The sequence below is a fragment of the Phallusia mammillata genome, chromosome 6 (genome assembly GCF_965637545.1).
Source record: "Phallusia mammillata chromosome 6, kaPhaMamm4.hap1.1, whole genome shotgun sequence".
NCBI classification, from domain to species: Eukaryota; Metazoa; Chordata; class Ascidiacea; order Phlebobranchia; family Ascidiidae; genus Phallusia; species Phallusia mammillata.
In genome coordinates, this window is record NC_137257.1 from 16,405,782 (window position 1) to 16,427,271 (window position 21,490).

Here is a 21,490-nt window from a genome sequence, read left to right on the forward strand (position 1 = left end):
ACCCAGGGATTCGGCAACCCTGGTTCAGGGGTTCAACGAAAGCCTTTTTAAGTACAAATACTCGGCAAACGTTTTTATCGAACTTTAGGGTTATAAAATTGCTAAAAATAGATTTTTTATTCGCTAGATGGCAAAACATTGAAGGGTTGTAACTAGGTTATATTTGACTTAACAAAGAACACTGTGCGCATTATTCGTGGGCGCCAAAACAACGAATCTTTGTTGGCAGAAAAAAAAACGTATGGTCAAAAGCACATAATGAGTGAAAAAACAAGGATGTAACTTGTTGGGGTTCGACCAACGGCTGAAGTATATCATAGGGGTTCGGCCGTGATAAAAAAGTACCACTGAACTATACCTTGTATCAACTTTTTGAAACATGCGAAAAAACAGCTCATGTAGGTTCGAAAATGTATTCCATTGCCGATTACGCTACTTTCATACAGTACATAACGTCACAGTCACGTGTACGTCAACGTGCGTAAGTTTAAACCGTCTGTCGAAAAGTAAACGTACGTCACGAGTGAATCACAAATTACGCAGTGTTTTATCCTTTCTTCAAAAGAGCAAATCGAAAGATTTATGGTTTCTACACACGCCCATTCCCAACTGGTGTCTGTTTTGTGGGATCTTAGTTAACTAATGTATTCATAACACTCAAATCAATTTACACCACTCTATGCGGTTTCAAGGGCTTTAAAGTATTTTTTTCATATAAGGCGTGCTGATGTAACCCCAAAATACGTAAATCTCTGTAAACCACATCACAATGCTTATTAATTTTTGAATTATGACTTTAGCCACAAATTAAAAAAGCACGTCAAGGGCAACCCTTGCACAATGTTAAAAAAGAAATCGAAAGCGTTCGGAATTAAAACAATCATTTCGTCAATACGATATGTCACCCCTAAACATGTAGATTGTGACGACCCTAAAACAAACAAAAATCATACGCTTTAAGCCGCGCCTGTCCAAGTGGAGCCAAGCTGGCGGGCAGTTAGAAATATTGAAAGTTTACACCCGACACACGCAGCCTTATAGGAAGCTAATTGCCGAAAGGATGATCAAAAAGAGCCGCCGTGATTTAGATGCATAATGTTCGGACGTCGGAGGCGAAAACAAACATTGCGATACAAGGCAAAAGAAGTTGCAGGCGCGCGATCGCTAGTATATAATTGACGGCATGGCAAATACTCGCTTAGATTCTGAGTGGATCTTGCAAGAGAACGCTGAACAGGGCCTATATCAGATTAGACTGAAACGTAAAGTAGGAAAAAATAAGTAGAGGTAGTGTTTTATATTGATAGAGATTGTGCGTATTTTTTGACGATACAACTTAATGGCGTTTATTGATTTAGCAACACGGAATGCGACATCATGCATAAGACACAGCTTATGATAGCGGTAAAATACGCTTTAGCTACTAAGATATAGGGTTCATTATTTGTCGTTAAATACAAGCCAAATTTGTATATGATTTCCATAGGCTTTTAAATTTAAGGTAGCAAAAATGACTGCAGCAAGTTAGACCACGTCGATTCAAATTCAAAAATACTCAGATGCAAATGCTAAGTTGTAATGAAGCAAGAAGTTGAAAAAATGGTTCATTATTTTCTTTAGCTTTTAAATATTGGGCGAAGCAGCCCGACAGGAGAGTAGCATGGTATTGCAGGCTCGTTTGCCATTAGTCAAACATCAAGCCTTTTTGTTTACGAAAGATTTTGCAAGTTGGTCACCCCGTTACAGCCCCACAAACGAAACAAACTACACGACAGAGAAAACGTCGTACGGACAAGGCTTTCCAGTTCAAGGTAAAACGAAATACTGTGGCTGAAACGTAAAATAAAATGGCGGATTATTCGTTCGAATTCTTTGTAAATAAAAAAAACCTACACAGACAGACGAAAATTAGCCGCTACACAAGATTTGTTTATTTGTGAATTTTGTTTTTTTATCGTTCAATAGGAGTTTCTAGCAAAATAACGTTTTAAACGAGTTTTTTAACACTACAAGTTTTCGCATTGCACCCAAATGACCGTAGCTTTGCAAGTTACTATGTAAGGTGACTCATTACAACTATTAAGAAAAACAGTATTTCATTTTTTGCATGAAATATGTCTTGTGGTATAATGCCCTTCATCTTTCGTCCCAGAACAAAATGTAAAATATTAAAAAATCACCAGTACTAATGATGACAACAGAGATTGTCGAAACCTCTACACGATGTATTCTATAAACACTAGTACTTTGGCAGTAATGTTTATGTGTAAGTTAAAAAAAACACTTTTTCAAGTCAAGTTTATTTCCATAAGCAAAACGCATTTTTGTCTCGAATTTAGCCTGGGATCATCATCAGTCGCAAAGTATGGAAATTGTTCCAGCAGGTCGAATAGAAAATGGCGACGTGGTTCGGGTGGCAAGCAGTGGCAATCACTCAAATCGCTCAACTCCGACAAAAAGAAGAAAAATTGAGCTCACCCTGGACTGGTAAGATATGTGCCATATATTATGATAAAATGTTTGTCGCGCGTTTAACTTTTATCCACCATTGTTGTGCTCGCGTTCTCTTTGAGCTTTGAGCACTTTGAGCACCCGGCCCTTGGTTGTGTGCATTAATGGTTTTAGTTAACCAAACACAATCAACTAAATTCAAACCCATAAGAAGCTTTAACTATCGACTTTAATACTTAATAGTGGATAAAAAAATGTTTCAAAGAGGCTTTGGCATTTTACTTTGTAAACGCGTGAAAGATGCGGTGGAACGCAAGCAAAACTACACGTGAAATTAAAAAATCGCTTCTCCAAGAGTGTGTTTTAAAAATTCGAACAAATTCCAGAAAAAATGCTGATTACCTTTTATAAAAATTAATCCAATAATTTAAAATCGTGTTCTGAGCGTTAAACCTGTCATTTCTAAATGTTCCAAAAAGTAACCAAAATGGGATCTGGCCACAAATCCAACTTCGATTTGCTTAGTATTGTAACATTTTTTGCATAAATACTAAAACAAGTCTATCGATGTGCATCTATGCTACATCTATTGGAAAAATCTACAGTAATAATGCTTTCTCACTGATAAAAAATCGAATTCCCCTCACAATGTTCGAGACCGAAAGTTCTACGTTTGTTTTGTTTTTTTGTTTTTTAATGCACAACATCTCGCATTATTTTGATTCACTTAGGCTCGATGAAAACTACATGGTGTGTGAAGGAGTGTGCCTCGCAAGATGTATTCTGTACAATCACTACTTGGATTTCTGCAGGAAAAACAACATCGAGCCAGCGTGTGCCGCAACATTTGGAAAGGTAATTCTGTGGTGAAATGTAACACTTTACCTACAAACCAAAAAAACTAGCTGAAATGCAAGTTTTTTTAAAAAAAAATTTGGTTTATTTATTGTATCATAAGGAAGACAATAGACAACCTGATTTACGCCTCGCCGAATGATAAATCATTTTTGTAATTATTTTTACTGCTTAGAAGGATTTTCAGAGAATTCGCTTGTAAGATCCAGTCAATTCATATAAATGTAATGCCAATTATTTTTGTAAAATTTGCAAATAAGCAAATTACCATATACCAGTAATTTTAAAAGCACTTTAAAAAAGATAGGAACGTTTAACAAAGATACAGTCAAAAACAACATGTAAACGTCAATGATTGTAATTTTAAAAATCCTTGTAGAAAAGCGCATTTAGGGGTAAATTTTTGAATAACTTTGACATGACCTTGGAAATGTACATTACTTAAGCACGCAACCACGTGGACTTACTCACCACGTGGACCTTAATTTCTTTTGACCTTCATTAAATTATTTTTTTGATGCAGACGATCCGAAGAAAATTTCCCGATATCACAACGCGAAGATTGGGAACACGTGGTCATTCCAAGTGAGTGCAAAGTTCGGTGACAAATTAAATGCTGACTGTCGCGTGCCTTCATGGCTTCGCAGCTACCGAAGTAGAAGCAAGTTGTCATGCAATACCAATTAGAGTCACACTTCGTGGAAACAGATTCCAGCACACCAATCCAATTACTGGCGTGCGCGCGTCGGCTTAATTAAAACCTCGTTTGTGTACAACTGAAGTCGGTACCTCGAAATTGCTAAATTTACCATAAAGGTTTAAATGGAAAAGCACGGGGCATATTAATAAGTGCCGCTCTGTCAATAGGGCTTCTGTGGACTACTTTTGACCCAGCTATAAAATAAATCACACACACACACGTAATAAAAGATACGCCGTTCATTTCTAGTGTAGGGTGCTCTGGGGGGGTCTATAGTGTTGGCACTCCGAAAAAAAATAATTAAAATATTGTGCAAGTTATTTGCTTATTTTGCATATCATTTTACTTTGTTGAATAAAATAGTTTGTTTTTGAAACAAACTTGGAAGATTTATAAAATTTATACTTTTTCGTAGTACAGACAACATGTTACCACTAAGTATGGTGTAAATGTAAATCTAAATTAAAAGTTACGTAATGCCACTTATTGACTACAAGTCCACATACAAATTCAAAACACACAATGATATGTATGAGCTTAATAATAGATAAACCAAATTTCTCTCCTGCTGCGCTCGTAAAGTGAAAGTATTCTTTATCATTTAGGTCTGAGGTATTTAAGCTTGAGTTACACCCTTTTTCAGCAAAACCCCTTAATTCGATCATGAATGAAATATTGAAACAAACAGTGCAGAGTTCGGAGTCAGTGTTTAAACATGCGCGAATATGAGTTCGGCAATTACTGATTGATCTTTGTGCTGTTCCTTTGATCCGACCTGGTCCCGGGCGCGATATTTACATGCTCGTAAATAACGCACGTTGCATCAAAACAGCGATGATGAGGCACTATTTGGACGCACTTTCCAATTAATCTAAACAAATACGCGAGATACGTGCGGTCGCATTTCGTGTGGCGAAGGAGTTTGGGGAGTGATATCTTGGAACGACGAATGTGTGTTGAGTTGTAACTTATTTTTGTCGCTTAAGTTCGGTGCGAATCTCTTTAAAGGCATTGTCCCAGAACATGTATTAAAAACACGTCTTTTTAAATCAGGGGTCTCCAACTCAACGGTTGTCCCGGGCCAATTTTTCAAACTTTCTATAGGCCGCGGGCCACATGCAGTCGCCAAACACCAATCATAGAAAAATATGTGGTTACACTACTGTGGAATTAACACTCCACGCCAGATGTTTCCAAACTAGATAGTTCATGGTTCCTTAGTGGCTATAATGGCGTTATTTTCGTTGACCTTCAAGAGCTCATGACTTTACAATCTTTCTTGCGTGTTCATCAATGCCTTTTTTTTCATAAAAATCAACAAAGAAAGCAATTGTTTGCGCATAAATTCCATATCTTAGTTTTGTCTTTAATGTCACAACCCGCTCTTAGATCATTGATATGCGTAACCAATTGATAATATTTAGGTAAAATAAATCCTAAAGCTGTAGTGGTAAAAGTTTAAATTACTTTTAGCAGCTTAAGCTGTTTAATTGCTTTTATCTTTGAATTCATCGTGGACCGCGGAAAATTACGAAACGTCTGTTATGTAAATGAAATGGTTTGGAAACCACTGGCCTATAGGCATCTGAAAAAGTCAATGCGGCCAACATAAGTGTCAACAAAATGTTGGTTGGCCTTCACGGACTTAAAAGTTCCTTATCTCTAAGCTAAACAAAAATAGTGGGCACAAAAAACTTAACGGATTTTAACTTCACGCTTTGATGATCAGAATAAGATTGCATTTTTTCATCACAATAATAATAATGTATCACAAAGGGTAAATTTGGTATTTTTAACTTAGTGATACATAATTTTGAATTGTGAAATACTTGAAGGGTAAAACAAACACATCCTTTAAATTGTACAAGATAATAATTTAGTTTTTCATCTGCTAATAACGCCGCGGGACACGGAAAATTGCCTGGCGGGCCACATGTAGCCCGCGGGCCGCGTGTTGGAGACCCCTGTTTTAAATGATGTTTTCCTACTACGACTTTTAAAAGTTTTATTTTTAATTTTTAATTTTTTTTTCGTACAAGGTTTTAGTAAAACCAAGGCCTCGATGCCAAATTTTCTTTGACTTGTTAAAAAGAATGATGGTCTACCTGATTAATGACTTTGAGTTGCATCTTATTCTATTCTGTCTTTCAACATAAAATCTTCCAATGGCGTAATTCCAAATCATTCCCCTAAAAACACATAGTTTAAACAAATTTGCCTTATGTGCTGTTTAAACAACTTTGAACTTCATGTCTTCGAATTGTGGTGATTTACATTCCACATGGCAAATAGTAAACGTAAAAAGCCGACATACTTTTACTTTTGCTTGAGGTAAAACGCATAAACACTTGGAATGCGATGCATTTGACCACCTTAATAATGTGACAAAATGTTTTTTTAATATTTTTTTTCTTAAAATCGACTTTTAATCGCAGAGAACTCGGACAAAATATGTAAACAGTAGATGCAGAAAAACAGAGTGTTTGCATCAACCTTGTAACGAATTGTAAATCGTTGAACTTTACAGGTATCATTACTATGGCATTGGAATTCGAGAGAGCAGTATATATTATAACTCCGTTTTCGCCGGAAAGGGTTTAACAAGGTATGGTTAAGTTAGTTTCATGTGTTACAAATTTGTAATCATTCCCAGACAATTTTACTTTTGTCACGTAGATTTTCGCCGAAAGGAAGAAACGAGGAAACGGTAAGTTATATTATTATTATCAATGTTGTATTTGACAGGCAAACCGAGTCCAAGTTTTTTCTCAAAAACAAAATGTGTCTGGAATTTGAAAACGGGTTGATTTAAGATGATACTTCAAAATTGTATCTGATCGAACTAGAAAATTTAAATGTAGACAAAAATACATGCAATTTAGCCCAGGCGTAAGTATCAGTGGCTCAATGTACTCATACACGTCTGATGTGTCTATAAGCATATACACAAAAGGCTCCAAGTACGTTAAGAACAACTGTGAGCAACACAATATTGGTACAACTAAATGTGAGTTTATGTTGGAACTCTTTTTTTCTTTAGCACACGGGCTTTTTCAATTTGTCTCGATTTCACAAGCGCGCAACCGAAAAAGAATTTTGTTTGCCTTTCTAAATCGTTGCAATAGAGGATTAGACGTTCGTTAGGGGTATGCATGTAAATTGCAACCATGCAACTACCCTTTATATTAGTGGTTCTCAACTGGTGGTCCATGGACCACTTCTTGAACTGTCACTTCTTGAAAATCGGTGTTAAAGAGTTATGTTTTAAGCCCAAATGGTTGTTTTCTATGCATATGCATTCAATCTTGCCCCCAAAAGAAATGGTCATTATTTTTTATTTTTTATTGGACCGTTTTATTATTTTTATTGGACCGTACATGGTCCGAAACGAGTTGGGAGCCACTGCTTTATATGCTATATTTTTAAAGATGTCAGTAAAACATGGGACAAACTTCGGCGAAGATGTGGTAAAAAGTTTTGGAGAAGATTTTCCCGATATCTCTCTACTTTGTCAAGACGTTGGAAATGGATTGACTCGAGACGACGTATGATTGTTTTTGAGAAACTTTTAATAGCTTTACCTCTAATTATTTTACTAGATTGTTTCCTGAGTTTTTAGGTGGCAACTTAAACGAAATTGCTAAAATTGACAAATAAAGACTCCCACTCTTTTGTTTTAACGAACATTTTATTGTAAGATATTGGTCAATATTAAACTTAAAATTCCGAAGCTAGTTTAATGTTTTTAAATACACTCCATTTTAACAGTCTTGTATTAAAACATATTTAACCTATTTTTTTAATTCCATTTTTTTAATATGTTGGGAAAGTTTGATTTACTAAAAAAGTTATACCAGTGCCTTAAATTTACCGGAAAAAAACTCAATTCTTTTTTTGGCATAAAAACCTACAGAAAAAGGAGAAAAAGCTTTTTGGTTCAGTGTAAAAGGCTCCCTATAACACAAACTGGATATAAGCTGCTATGCACTCTTTTCTTATGTCAAACTACAAAAACGATGGACAGTACTGATATTATTTGTTCAGATACAAAGCATTGCTACGTTCTACAAATCCTTCTGCCAAACAGTGCTTGGATCGGCTGTCAGTCAACCTTTAGAGACGGTAAATCATTCAGCATAGATATTTTTAAGGTTTTTAATACACAGACTTCAAAAAACTAAACATAACATTGTTTTCGACTTTTAAAAAATCACCTTACAACAAATGTGAATCTAATATTACATAAAAACTAACACCAACTATTAAAAACCAAAACACACGACAATATGCTCAAGTCTAAATACCATTTTTTTCACGCATGCTAATTCCTTGCAGGTTCATGGACTAATATTAAGATGTTGGAACGATTTTCCGCCACAATATTTACCTTGCCTCACTGTACCTATAGTTGTGGATATTATTTGTCTTTACGATTCCCTACTATGCGAGGTAAGGTCATATTCTTAACCTTGCGTCCAGGCATGTTATTTCATAAAGCAATTTTTTTCATTTTGCTTTCGTTTTATGTAACGACCCTCTCCATCGAAATACTCAAACGTACACACTATGATTTCAATCCCATTTTAGTTGAGAAAAAGTGCCAAGTTTTGGGTTTAAGACGACTTTTAATGACATTATATTTGGAATAATAATTCACATTTTGTTGTCGGGTATAGAAACACAGAAAAAAGACAATAGCTCCACAGCCCTGAAATGTGTTTTTTTGCATAGTTTGCTTTTCACATTTGAATTACAAAAATATTGTAGAGCTACTTTAGCGATGCAAAAATGCTGTACAAATTTCAAAATATCAGCCCTCATGTAGGCTTTTCAAACATTTCAAAAAAATAAAACTGCAATAAAACAGACGATTGATTTATTGTGATATTCAACCCTGTCAGGATTTTACACACCCCAAAGGCTATTTCGATGACGTAACAAGCAAAACTCGAAATTATTCGAAAATTCTCTTTTTGCAAACATGCTCCTAGTTTGCATGCAAATAAATTAACCCAACTGATCATTTTTTGCAGACTTTAATTGACATTTTGCTGCCGACCCCATGCGAAAACTTGACCGAATTGTAAGTATCTATCAGTTGACAGTGTATTGCGATAGTTCATTAGCATCAAATAACTGTCATATTTAATAAAGGTCGCCAGCATCTCGCATAACTTTGTCTCGCAAACGTTTCATGGTGATTTAAACTGTTGGTTTATGTAGTTTAATTTGCCGTCGAAACACGCTTTATTGTGCAAGGTATTGGACATCAAAGAAATCCGCGCCCATTTATGGCGGCAGAGCGTCGCCGAACCTCACTGTGTGGACAAACAGACTGGCGGCTATTATTGTTGTCGACAACAGTTGTTTGTGGCACTTTTCAGCTCTAACTTTCTTGCCGTTTTTCAGGCAACTATTTGACGTACGCAATATTGGCAAACAGTGGGAAGACTGGGTGAAGACTTCTAGCGTCGGGATGCCAGAACTACTCGTGGGAAAGCGGGTTGACATCGCTCAACGTTTCGCACAGTCTATAGTCCGCCAGACGACATTTGTTAATTTGTCCAAAGTAAGTATATGTTTATTTGCCCGCGTGCCTACCAGCAATGACAAGAGAGTTATGGTATCGAACAACAAACCTTTATTCACCTTGTCAGTAGTAAGACGTTTGCGCGCAATTAATACCGAATTAATTGCGAAATCTGAGTTGTGTAAATTCACTGCCGCGTTTGCGTATTTGCGCAAGACTGCGAAGGTAAAAGCTTACCATGGTGCGCTTAATATATACAGCCGAAATGGAAGCCACAACTCGATAAACAAGTATACGATGTGTGTTTAATATGACATATTGCCACACCTTAAAACGTTAATTTAAACCGCTGATGAAAATGGGTAATGTTTGGCAAAATAGGGCACAGATTTGCATTGTTTTCCATGTAGTTTTGTTTCGACTCGTGTGAAAAGTTGATCCGACATGGCAAACATAAATATCACCTTATACTTTAGGTTTCCTGTAAAAAAAACCAGCAAAATTAAACTTTAAACCGCGAAGTTAAGTACATTGGAGTTATCTACAAGTTATGTCCAAATTCACCCTAAAACTAACGTCACGTGCAAGGTCAAGTTAAACAGCGCTTAGCAAAAATTTAACATGTTGATAGCATTATCTTGCGATTTAACCAACAAAAGTTAGGTTAGAACAAATTTGGTTTATTACACAAGAATGAACACAAACTACCGGCAACATTTTCACTATAAAAAGCATCAGGCAAATTACGACACCCCCAAACAGTTTTTATATATTACAGACAGTTCGTTCCGTCGTAGCAAATCCGCAACTGATTTCGGAAATGATCAGGGACTTTTCGAAAGTCGATTTGCGAAGCATTGTTGCCCAGTCGTTTTATCCGAACGTTGGGAGCGAAGAACAAGACTCAGACTTCAATTCAGAACGTAAGATTTTTAGGTCAACTTTGCAACATCAGTTATTTGAAACTCTTATATTATAACGACACACCCCAGCTAAAGTGTAAAGGAGTAATGAAATTGTTTTTGCCTGAAATGCAATCTTAAATTGTCGTCTATGTAAAACAGAACATTTCTCAAAAACAATAGTATCACATGAATAGTACCATGACAATTCTTTTCCACGTTTCGGACAAAAATTCCACACTTTTTATGTTTACCCTTATAGATTTTAGCTAGGCGATTTGATGGTTGTTTGAGGTTTTCGAGTATATAAAGATTTTACTTTGGTAATATGGATAAATTTTCCCAATTTATTTCCTTACAGATCTCTGCCAGCTAAAAGACTTGATTAACAAACAGGCGGGGGTCGATATGTTCGTCGAGTGGCTGGACACCGTTGTCGATCAAAAAGTAAGTGCCAAGTTTTTAAACAACTTTGTATAAACTCTCCGAAAGTCGACTTAGCACAAAAACTTAAAACACATGTGTGTTACCAGGTAATCAAGCCCAGCAAACAAAACGGACGATCCATGAAAAAACGAGCACACGATTTTCTGCTCAAATGGTCGTTTTTTGAAGCCAGGATTATGCACAATCTTACCATCAACAACGCTAATAGCATCAGTAAGTGAACAATTATGTTATTCGCCATCTCACGCTCAAACAAACAAGTAGTTCAGCTCCAACAAAATGAAACAGAGCAACAATTAAATTATTTTACCAAATACTTAAGATAAAAATGTTAACTAAAATCTTAGTATGGATTTGAAACCATTACAAAAGACTGACGTGTCCGTTAAAAAGGTATCAAGCTGCTGAAAGTATGTGACTGCAAATATGTCTCCATGTTTCTTGTTCTGATTTGAACAATGTAATCGAACTGTTTAGATTCTTTCCACTACCTGCGCATGATGATGGACGAATACATTTGGTTTGCCATCGAGACCCAGTTTAACAACGAGAAGAAGCAGGAGCTACGAAACATGGTTTCAAAAAACATAAGTAGGTCCAGCCTTAAAAGCATATTTACCGAACGTTGAAGGGGTCAAAGTAATAAATGATTCCTGATTAAAACACCATCAAAAGTGATCAGTGATTTTATAATGAATGTATTGCTTATATTATCAGCGAAATTGTGACCACCATTTTTGTTATCAAACATGGGGACAAAAATTTCTCGTTTTTTTTAACCTGGCATAGTCTGGTAAACTCTTCATATTGCAGAACAAACGAAAGCCCAGCCGCAAAGTGGCGCTATACAGCAAGGTTGTTCCTCCCGTGCCATGATGTCGCCCAACAGTGACTTTTCTTGTCCTGAGAGCATGGAAAATCGAACTGCTTGGGACGAACCTTTTACGTATGGCAACGTTCAAGGTGGAACCACGTTCTCCAATCTTTACGAAAATCCGATCAGTAAGATAAATGTTATGACTGGACAAACTTTACCACTTTTGTTAAAGTCCGACATGTTTGAGAACCTACTTGTCGTCTTTAAAACATACACAATAAAATCATAGATTTGTGGGTCCAAACCAAAAGCAGTCAAGCCGCATATTGTATTTTACTATTATTGTATCTCTACACTATGTTTTGCCAACTGTTTTTGGTGGTTATTAAAAAATCATATTTTCTAAAGAAATGACGGAAATTTGTGAATCTCCCTATGCACAACCGAATTCTCAGTTTTATTTTGAACCGACTGAACCATTTGTTCTCACCGATACACCGCAGGTTAGTATTAAGGCCCATTGCTCATATTTTTTTATATTACTTAAATCTTAAATTTTAGTCATTTGTAAGAAAAAATTAAGAAGCAATTTGTAAGAAAAATGCGACGCGAGTCTAATTTAACACACGTTCTTAGGAAATGGGTTTTGTCACCCCAATGCCAAACGCTCGACTATTGTATAAGTTATACATGCGTGAAGCCCGAACAGAACGAATCACGAAACCAAAAATTACCTCAACACTTCCAATTACAGTTCAACACATAACTTTTCTATTACATGTTTCAGGATCAACTAACTTACACACCACAATATTCTGACCAAGCCTACACTTCACCAAGTCGAGGGTACGTCCATCCCAACACTAACGCTTGTAACACACACATTAGTTAACATAATAAATTTTAACATTCAACTATGGTTGCATTTTAGTGGGTACGTTTATCACAACGGTTCAACATTTGCATATCTCAGCAATGCCACAACAAGGAACGGTCAACCAACATACGCATACCCAAATGTCAATCCTGACGAGGGATTTTCACCCAACCCAACTGGTAGGAAATTTTCCAGTGTATCTGTCGATTTTTTTAAATAGCAGATTATTTCTACGACTAAAAGATATTGCTCCCTTTTGATCTTTTGTATTTAAAACATGGCAGCAAAATAAGCATACATTTTATGTTGTGTAAACAATGGTTTGTTGGGCAAATATACCATACAGGCATATCCTTATCCGTATCTATATTTATATGACTCGTGCCTCAGATTTTGAAGGCTTCTGAAAAAAATTGCGATCTAAAAATGCCTTTAATTAGTCAGAGCTATGTATTCTCACGCACTGTTAGCATAAAAACCTTGGTCAAAATACTTTTACCCTTATTTACTTGAAGCAAACCACACATGCCATATTATCAGCCTATATTTTCCCAGGGTATTACAAAACAATATCCCCAAACAAACGTTCCTACTGTGCTATGACCAACGATGAAACATCACGCATCAAAAGCTGTTCTGTACCAAATACTACAGCTACAGACAGCAAACTTCTGTGTAGCCCATCTTCATTAGCACTTTTTACCTCAACACAGTCAACAACAGAGGAAATAAGCCCAAAGAAGGGGCGAAATGTCTTTGTTGCTTTAAAGGACAATAACAAAACCATGAGTATTGTGACCAGCGAGTCTCAGTCCTCACAAATAGTGTTTGATGACTTGACGCCAAACCTAGCTGAGTTTCAAGTGACAAAAGAAGACTCACAAGCCCTCACTGTATCTTCATATTCATACAGTAGGTAAGTACTATATCATAGCACCATTGCCGTGAACACCTCAACTAATTCAACAAATCACCATTTTGCACTTGTCGGATTTCCTCAAAACCTGCTTTAGTTAGATTTGACTTTTAAAGCGAAATTTAACGTAACGTACCCATGTTCCTTATAATGACCGCTCTTAACCTTCAGTTTTTTCTGTAGCACTGCTGGAACAAGTTCCCTGCACGCCGCTCCAAACAGTTTTGTCCAAACAAACTCCAGCAATATCAGCAACAATGCAAGCGAGGTTCTTCTAACACCGAATGGCTACGACTGTGCAAACCGCTCTCCTTCAGGTGCAATAACACACTGACTACAATTCTACCCGTTTAACACAATAACCACGCGCTGCAGGGTACAATGGAGTAGCACTACAAAATAGCCCACTAAATCTAAAAGTTATTGGTGGCAACATAGCACGAAAAAACTGATAGGGTTTTGAACCTAACTGCTTGAACGTGATGCAGACTGAAAAAGAACACTTCGATTGTTGCGAAACAATAAACCATTGTGCTTTTGATACATTCACATGTGTTGGTTTTATTGCAATGTTTAAATAAAAGTATGAGACAAAGGATCACTATTGGTATTTATTGGTATAACCAATCACACAATGCGCTTATGTGTTAATAATATAGGAAACCTATGCTGGTCAATGAACCCAGCTGGTCAGATGGACCCGAAAGCAGAAAAATCAGCAGTTTTATCCAAAGAAAGTAATTCAGCTGAAATCCTGGACACACAAGCCGACAACCTACCAGCAATAACGTCTATGTTGGGACCATAACAACAACGTTTATGCAATACCTTGATATGTATGCAGTTTTAAACATGCGTTTTAGTTGCTTGCCCAAAATGTGTGCTAAAATTGTGTGCTTTTTGTGTCTTGGGCGTAACAAAACAAATAAACTCAAAAGCCATACATTTTTAGTGACAACGCAAGGGGTACTGGTCCAGTTTATATCACAGTTAATCATAACAGCCTTTATTGGTCCACACACGACAACATGTAATCGCTGGTATATGGTTTGTCTTCAAAGTAATAATTGGTTACCATGCTGTACTTTCCTAGCCGGAGTTAAGTTGTGATCACATATTATCTTTTCGATATGTTGTTAGAAATCTCAAATCGCACTTTCTTCTGAGTTTAGAGATAGCGCTAAAATGATGTTTTTTTGCTTGAACTAGTTGTTGGGGACAGCTGACAGGTAGGTTATATTTTGAGTTATGGGGGTCATTCAATAAGGTCATTCAACCGAAAGAGATAATAACTGTTAACTGTTTTAGGACTTTTATAAAATTATAACCAACATATGTGACCTAACATTCACTTTAGGTTTTATTTTTGGCAAAGGAAGACAAGGTCAAACCCTAAATTTCATTGTATTAGACATAACAAGCCTGACAAAAAGTCAGCACAAACTGGCCGAAGTGTACAAAAGCAAGATCCCTGCTTACCATATATTTTTGTTTTGAAACCAGCAGTGGACCTCAAACCAGCAGTGGACCGGCTTGTTTTAATGTGGCTTAGACTAGAGTGTTCATGTGGGACAAATAATTGTTTCCGGATCATAGTTCATCAACGAACTGAAAGCAAAAGCGTTGGACAGCAGCAAATTCTCTTCTATTCAACAAATGATTTGACTTGCATACTGACAGGAAAGAATTTAATCACAGCATTTCGAATTGGTCATGAGGTTTTTTGTCAGCAACGACTGTCGAGTAACACATTTGCCGAAATGTGTTCATTTCATCAAGGTTTCTCCGAGATTGCGATGAGTTATCGAAAACAAACAAGATTTTGCAAACGCAAATTAATCAGAGGGCCATGAGTAATTACACAGAATGCAAAAAATGCATTTATTGCTCATTGGATGGTGGACACAAATCATAATGTTGATCTCGAAAACTTTAAAGTGTACATTCTAGTTTGCTTTCCGCAGACATAAACTTCTTATCCATATGAAGGAGTAGGCAGTATAATCACTTCCTAACTGGGGTCAAAATTCTTTACTGGGGTCAAAATAGTCAAGAAGGTGTAGTCGAAACTACCGTTCATCTAGTTAAGACCGTTGATAGTTAAGATTGTAAATAAAAATGCTTTAACCCTGGTATTAGGTACACTCCAGATTATTTTCCTTAAAGATAATATAAAGAGAATGCAGCTTACTTTAAAAGGAAATATGTTTTTAAGGAACACGAAAATAGCAGTTGGGAAGGTGATAAAAGTCTTGTGCGTTTAAAGCAGGTAAAGTGTTTCCGAAATTTTCTGCGAGTCTGAAGTTACCAGTCGGGCGCTTCTGATTAGGTCCACGAGCATTTTAAAGACCACTCGCATTTTTAATTTCAGCTGGAATGAGGAAAGTGTTGATAGGCAAAGTTGCAAGTCTTAAAGAAATCAGTCTTTTACTTCTCGTTGCAGAACATTTCAAGCCCATTCAACTCACTTTTGCAAAAAGTTATAAACGCTGTCTTGGCGACTGTGTAACTGCGTTTAAATTTCTGCACAAGAAAAAATGACTGACAACAAGATATATAATACTAAAGAGTCAATTATCACAGCGGCATTGGACTTACGGGTACGTGAGGTTGATAGACGAAAACCCTTTTACACAACTGCAGAAAGTGCTATTGCAACACTGGAATCTGCTGAACCATTAGATCTTTCTCTTAAGTCAACCAAAGTTTCAAGAGCCACTGATGAAAACAACAATATATGGAGTGCAGGTTGTGGTGATTCAAGGACAAGCCAACAGTCAACAAACAACCTAATTCAATATCCAACTGCAACCAGTGGGTCAAGGACATTTTGGCAAGCCTTTTTGACCATGCTTCATACAGAGATGCCAGTTTACAAAGCTAATCAAACGGCAATGGAGTTTGCTCAACGTCGCAAAGCGTTTATCGCTGCAGCAACAACTCTTTACCCTAGCTTTTTAAGATCTTGGGCCATTGGAAAGGAACAAATGTGCTTGCCACAATTAGGCAACAGTTTTGAGGTAGAACAACAAAGAAATACAATTTTAAATAGATTGACATCAAGAATGTACTGGGAGAGTAGAAATTGGAACAATAACAGTAAGTGAAAATCAAAAAGGAAACATATGGTGTGTATTTTAATAACCTGCATGTTTTGGAGTTATAACTTAGTTATGTTATTTTGGATCGGTATTTTGTACAGCATCCATTATAAGCTGGGTTAACTGAGGGTTTCATTAGATTTAGTTTAAATGGATTTAAATTTTGTATTTGTTGCTGTGGATAGCGATAGGTGTTGCACCGCACGAATAACTTCTTAATCTTAGAAGTTTATATTTTGCAACTATGTTTGTGAATATTTTAACAGCTTCTGGTGCATCAATACCCTCGAAAACAAGCTCCAGCGATAGCAGGAAAATGCCATTGACATGCCTGGAAAGAATAAAGTCAAATCGCATTGGTTCAAATACAAACTGCTTCGTAAACAGGTAAGATCCTGAAAATTTTTACTTTGTTCATACCATTGTTACAAAGTCTGGTACATTTGCGCCATAGAGTATGGAGTGATCTATGGTCCTATCCATATAACCTGGCGCTAATGTTTTGGCATTTTAGGACCACGATGCACGATGGTACAGACAGACCAAGTAGTGGATATAGGTCCTTACCATACCCCTTGCGCAAGGAAAACGGCAGGATTGTTTACGAATGCAACGTTTGTCTGAAGCGATTCGGGCAACTTTCAAACCTGAAGGTAACATGCTTTTGTGTACTAACGCATAGAAGTAAAAAGTTGTTCAGTAATACGTAACATGTCCAACCAGACACTCAAGATAAACCGACTTATGTTACATACTTTGTGAACAATTTTAAATCTCAAATGTAAACAAATAATACTACAGAGCTTATATCCATTTTCTACATGTTTCGGACAAGAACCGACTTGTAAGCTTTATGATTTCTTCTTTTAGGTCCATTTGCGGGTTCACACTGGTGAACGCCCCTTCAAGTGTCAAGTTTGTACGAAAGGTTTTACCCAACTTGCCCACCTTCAGAAGCATCACCTTGTCCACACTGGAGAAAAACCACACGAATGTGGCGTTTGTCACAAACGTTTTAGTTCCACAAGCAATTTAAAGACTCACCTGAGACTCCATAGGTATATTATTTCCTATTTTGTTATCATTCTTCTCAAAATTTGCGAATGTAAAGTGTTTTCTATGTCCAATAAAAATTAACCAAAACTTTTTAGCAACGAAAAGGCGGAAAGCAGCCTACATGAATTCCCAACTTCAAACCAGACTGAGGAGCTAATTGATAATTGCCACAGCTCCTGCCAATTAAATCGATTTCCTGAAAGACCACTACACAATCCAGTCAGCAACGGCCAACAATTCTATCACACTAAGCCGTCTAGTGAAGATTTTATGAGAAACCGTGATTTCTTTCAATCTGTATCTGGTTCGGTCTCAACAAGTTTTGAGTAAACATCGATGTGGCTGACGCTAGTAGAAAACAATGGTTCAATTCTGATTAAACATGATGGTGTGTCCAGCTTACTTATATTTGCCATTCTTTCTTTCTCATGAAGTAGGTACATTTGCAAATGTTCCAAAATTGTCAATACCAATAAAAACATCCCTGTACAATTTCTTTACTGAGTCATATTGTAAAAATAGTGCGAGTTTGGCATAGATTGTAGGCTATGGACGTCCAAGTCGAAGCAAACCATAAAATATAAAAACTAAAACACTTTTGAAACAGCAATGAAAGATGCAAAATAAATAGTTAAGATACATAATCTCTACCATAATTATAAGGATGCAGAATTTAGGATCGTTTGTAAACTAAGTATTTTCACAAACGACCCCTAAAAAAAATTAAAAAATAGCGCTTAAAAGGGAAAAAAGCAAGTGGTTGTCACGGACCTGCGTGTGCAACCTCGTTACCACATAAAGGCGTTTGTTTTGGCACAAATCTTTCATTCTTGAGAAGTAAGTTGTAGGTACTATTGGTCTTTGTGAAAGAATAAAATTAGAATTTAAAAATCAATTTTATTTTAACCAGCAGTAAATATCCTTTTGCCCAAGTATGTAGGTCTGCATTGCTGTGATATATGGCTCACAAAAGACTTGAGGCTGCAATCTTGGCAGGTCATGAAATTGGGGACTACAGTGACCTGTCAAATAAATATGGTCAAATTAGGCAAGAAAACATATCAGATCCTCTCATCAAAACACATAAAGTGTCTCTTCCACTGGACAGATGGGGAATTTACAGCATTAAATACAATCATGATGGTAAGAAATTAGCAGTTGGCTTTGGTAATGGTGGAATTTTTGTAGTTGACCACAAATCAGGGATAAAACTTCATGATGTTACACATGGACATAGAAAAGGATTGGCAGTTATGGCTCTACATTATCTCAAGGAAGAGCTAATAATTTCTGCTGGGGCAAGTGGCAAAATCAATTTGTGGGAGCAAACTCCAGCTGTTGGAAAGAGCTTGGAGCCTACAGTTTCAATAACTGAAGAAAAAAATGAGATTAACACACTTGATGTTTGCCGAGATGGCCATTTCTTTGCCACTGCTGGAAAAGACAGACATATTAGGTTGTATGATGCCAACACATTCCAGCTACACCGCACTATTGTGGCTCCTGATTACATTAATATGGATGAAGTGAGTATATACACCGGCCACACGAAACGCATATTTGCCTTGAAGTTTCATCCAGAAGACAACAATCTATTTTTGACAGCAGGCTGGGATGATTGTGTTAAGCTTTGGGACAAAAGAATACCCAGAAATGCAAAATGTTCAATCCCTGGGCCACACATTTGTGGTGCAGCTTTAGATTTAAAGGACAACCATATTCTTACAGGCTCATGGTCTGCTAAAAATTCTTTACAGCTGTGGGATTTGAGAAGTGGACTTTTGAACAAAACCTTGCCTTTTCCACATGATGAAAAATCTGAAGGTGAATTTCTCTACTGTGCAAAGTTTGCAAACCAGAACACTGTTGTAGCAGGTGGAAGTGGCACTAACAGTGCATGTATATTAAATGTAAACACTGATAGGCTACTTGGTTTAGTTCACAGCAAGAAACCAGTGCTTACTTTAGACTCTTGTAACAATGGAAAACAACTTGCTGTTGCTGGAATAGGTGGAAATCTTCAACTCACTTCTATAGTTTAGACATTTTATGTGAAAGCTTTTTTTCAAGAATTGCATATTGCAAAAACTATGTAGTAACTGACATGCTTTATAATATTTTTTGTTGCATCTAAATTTGTATTTATTGTTGTTTTTGTTTTAAATTGCTGCTGGTATGTGTTTGTTGCAAGTGCAGTTGATTATTGCATTTTTCATGAAAGAAGTATTTTTTTACCAGTACAGATTATTTTTAAAAGGATGTCTTTTGAGAAATATATGCCAGCCTACAATGGGCCAACAAGATGTTTTGCAAAATACAAAGTAAACCTCCTATTGCCATGTTGTTTTTGCTGCAAGACAACAAAGGATTTGACTGGGCTGTTTACCTGGTTAAGCAAACGCAGATTTCTCGTAAAGAGCAAGGACAGCCATTGTATCCGTTAGCTAAATAAACAGTTCACAGGCAAAGATTTATTCGAAGAAAATGTCTTTTGTGTGGGTTTTTGCCAGACCTTTGTGTTCTGAAAATGCGTAGGCCGTCACCCAGATAAACATGTAAAATGCTTTTGTCGGGCACCAGCTTCAAAGCACAGATTCAAAGATGTCGTGAAACTGCCTTTGTGACATTTTACAAACCAAACAGTCGTAAGTAAAATGGCCAAACGATTTACACAACACCATCCGATTCTGTGGACCTAAAACATCCCGACATAGTTGTTCGTGATCCCACAGCCACTTTATGCGTAAATATAGTAAAATTGCATTATGTTTCTTTTACTTTTCTACAAATCTGCTAATGGAATTACCGGGGCAATCACACCTAAAACGAACATTTAAGAGTTTAAAAACATAACGTAATCTACAACACAACATTGGTATCAACAGTATAAATTTGATGCTGCCTTCGTTTGTTTTTATTTCATAACGATACTCATAGGCGCCGAGTAGGCGGTGGCGGAGTGGCGCCGCCACCTTGGTTTTCTATCGCACGGTGGCGGCCACCGTGGATATTTTGGGTTGTTCGTGGCGGTATCGTACGAAATATCGTCAAATGAAGAAAATAAAATTAGTAACACTTTTGCTTTCAAACAAGCGTACCGGCGAAATAACCACAAAACGTGGCTTAAAACAGCAGCATACTTAGGTTAGTGCCTTGTTTATGACGCCAAACACACAATTGTCTGCCAGTGAATGTCTGGTCATTGTTGTGCACAACGCAAATGTGGTGTAATAAATGGTTATCTCAGGATATAAAACAGCAACAACTTGACGAAACATTCTTTGAACGTTGCTAAGCCAATGACAAACGTTACAGCAACGTGTGGCAATTTCCAACTAAATATTAATTTAAACATGCCGTTTTTTTTTCTAAATTATGACGAATTTTGCAATCTGTGGGAAGTTTGTTGAAGCTTTCAGTTCTTGTGATTGCACTCATTAGTGACGTCACACAAAGTGACGTCATATTTTACATTCGCCACCTTGATTTTTTGTAAAACTCGGTGCCTATGACGATACTATTACCCCTAAATGTTTGCAAACGTACTTTTTTATGTTGGAGAATAAGTGTCCTTACTTTTATACCATGGTGTTTCACTGGAAAGATAAACAAACTGGCTTGACACGAAAATTACGGGTTTCGATCACCCATACTATTTTTTAAGACCCGTAATTCAAGTAGATACACACGAACACGCAATTTGACCATCATGGCGCATATCACAAAGAGTTACGGATGGTAGACCGATCTAATGAATTTTTCATTTCAACTAAGAAGCGCGAATTTATAAAAGCCCAAAACGAAAGCACCCCATAGCCCACATCTCGCTTGACATGCG

At 36.8% G+C, this 21,490-nt stretch overlaps 3 protein-coding genes across 3 annotated transcripts; all 3 read left to right on the forward strand.

The window, feature by feature from the left end:
- Positions 1–1,660: 1,660 nt before the first annotated feature.
- Positions 1,661–14,407, forward strand: LOC145234399 (uncharacterized). Its single transcript, XM_080099136.1, has 22 exons — positions 1,661–1,811; positions 2,340–2,487; positions 3,183–3,306; positions 3,830–3,891; positions 6,534–6,611; positions 6,683–6,713; positions 7,435–7,551; positions 8,051–8,128; positions 8,342–8,455; positions 9,040–9,089; positions 9,416–9,575; positions 10,315–10,459; positions 10,800–10,885; positions 10,972–11,098; positions 11,363–11,476; positions 11,699–11,887; positions 12,111–12,205; positions 12,490–12,548; positions 12,634–12,758; positions 13,135–13,495; positions 13,679–13,812; positions 14,155–14,407. Exons 1-22 carry the CDS (start codon positions 1,661–1,663, stop codon positions 14,301–14,303), a joined length of 2,697 nt encoding a protein of 898 aa, XP_079955262.1. The 3' UTR covers positions 14,304–14,407.
- Positions 14,408–15,910: 1,503 nt separating this feature from the next.
- On the forward strand, positions 15,911–18,193 carry LOC145233132 (uncharacterized). Its single transcript, XM_080097791.1, has 5 exons — positions 15,911–16,594; positions 16,863–16,983; positions 17,111–17,249; positions 17,467–17,654; positions 17,748–18,193. Exons 1-5 carry the CDS (start codon positions 16,033–16,035, stop codon positions 17,980–17,982), a joined length of 1,245 nt encoding a protein of 414 aa, XP_079953917.1. The 5' UTR covers positions 15,911–16,032; the 3' UTR covers positions 17,983–18,193.
- Positions 18,194–18,486: 293 nt separating this feature from the next.
- On the forward strand, positions 18,487–19,985 carry LOC145232414 (uncharacterized). The gene has a single exon (XM_080097026.1). It carries the CDS (start codon positions 18,612–18,614, stop codon positions 19,692–19,694), a length of 1,083 nt encoding a protein of 360 aa, XP_079953152.1. The 5' UTR covers positions 18,487–18,611; the 3' UTR covers positions 19,695–19,985.
- Positions 19,986–21,490: the final 1,505 nt, after the last annotated feature.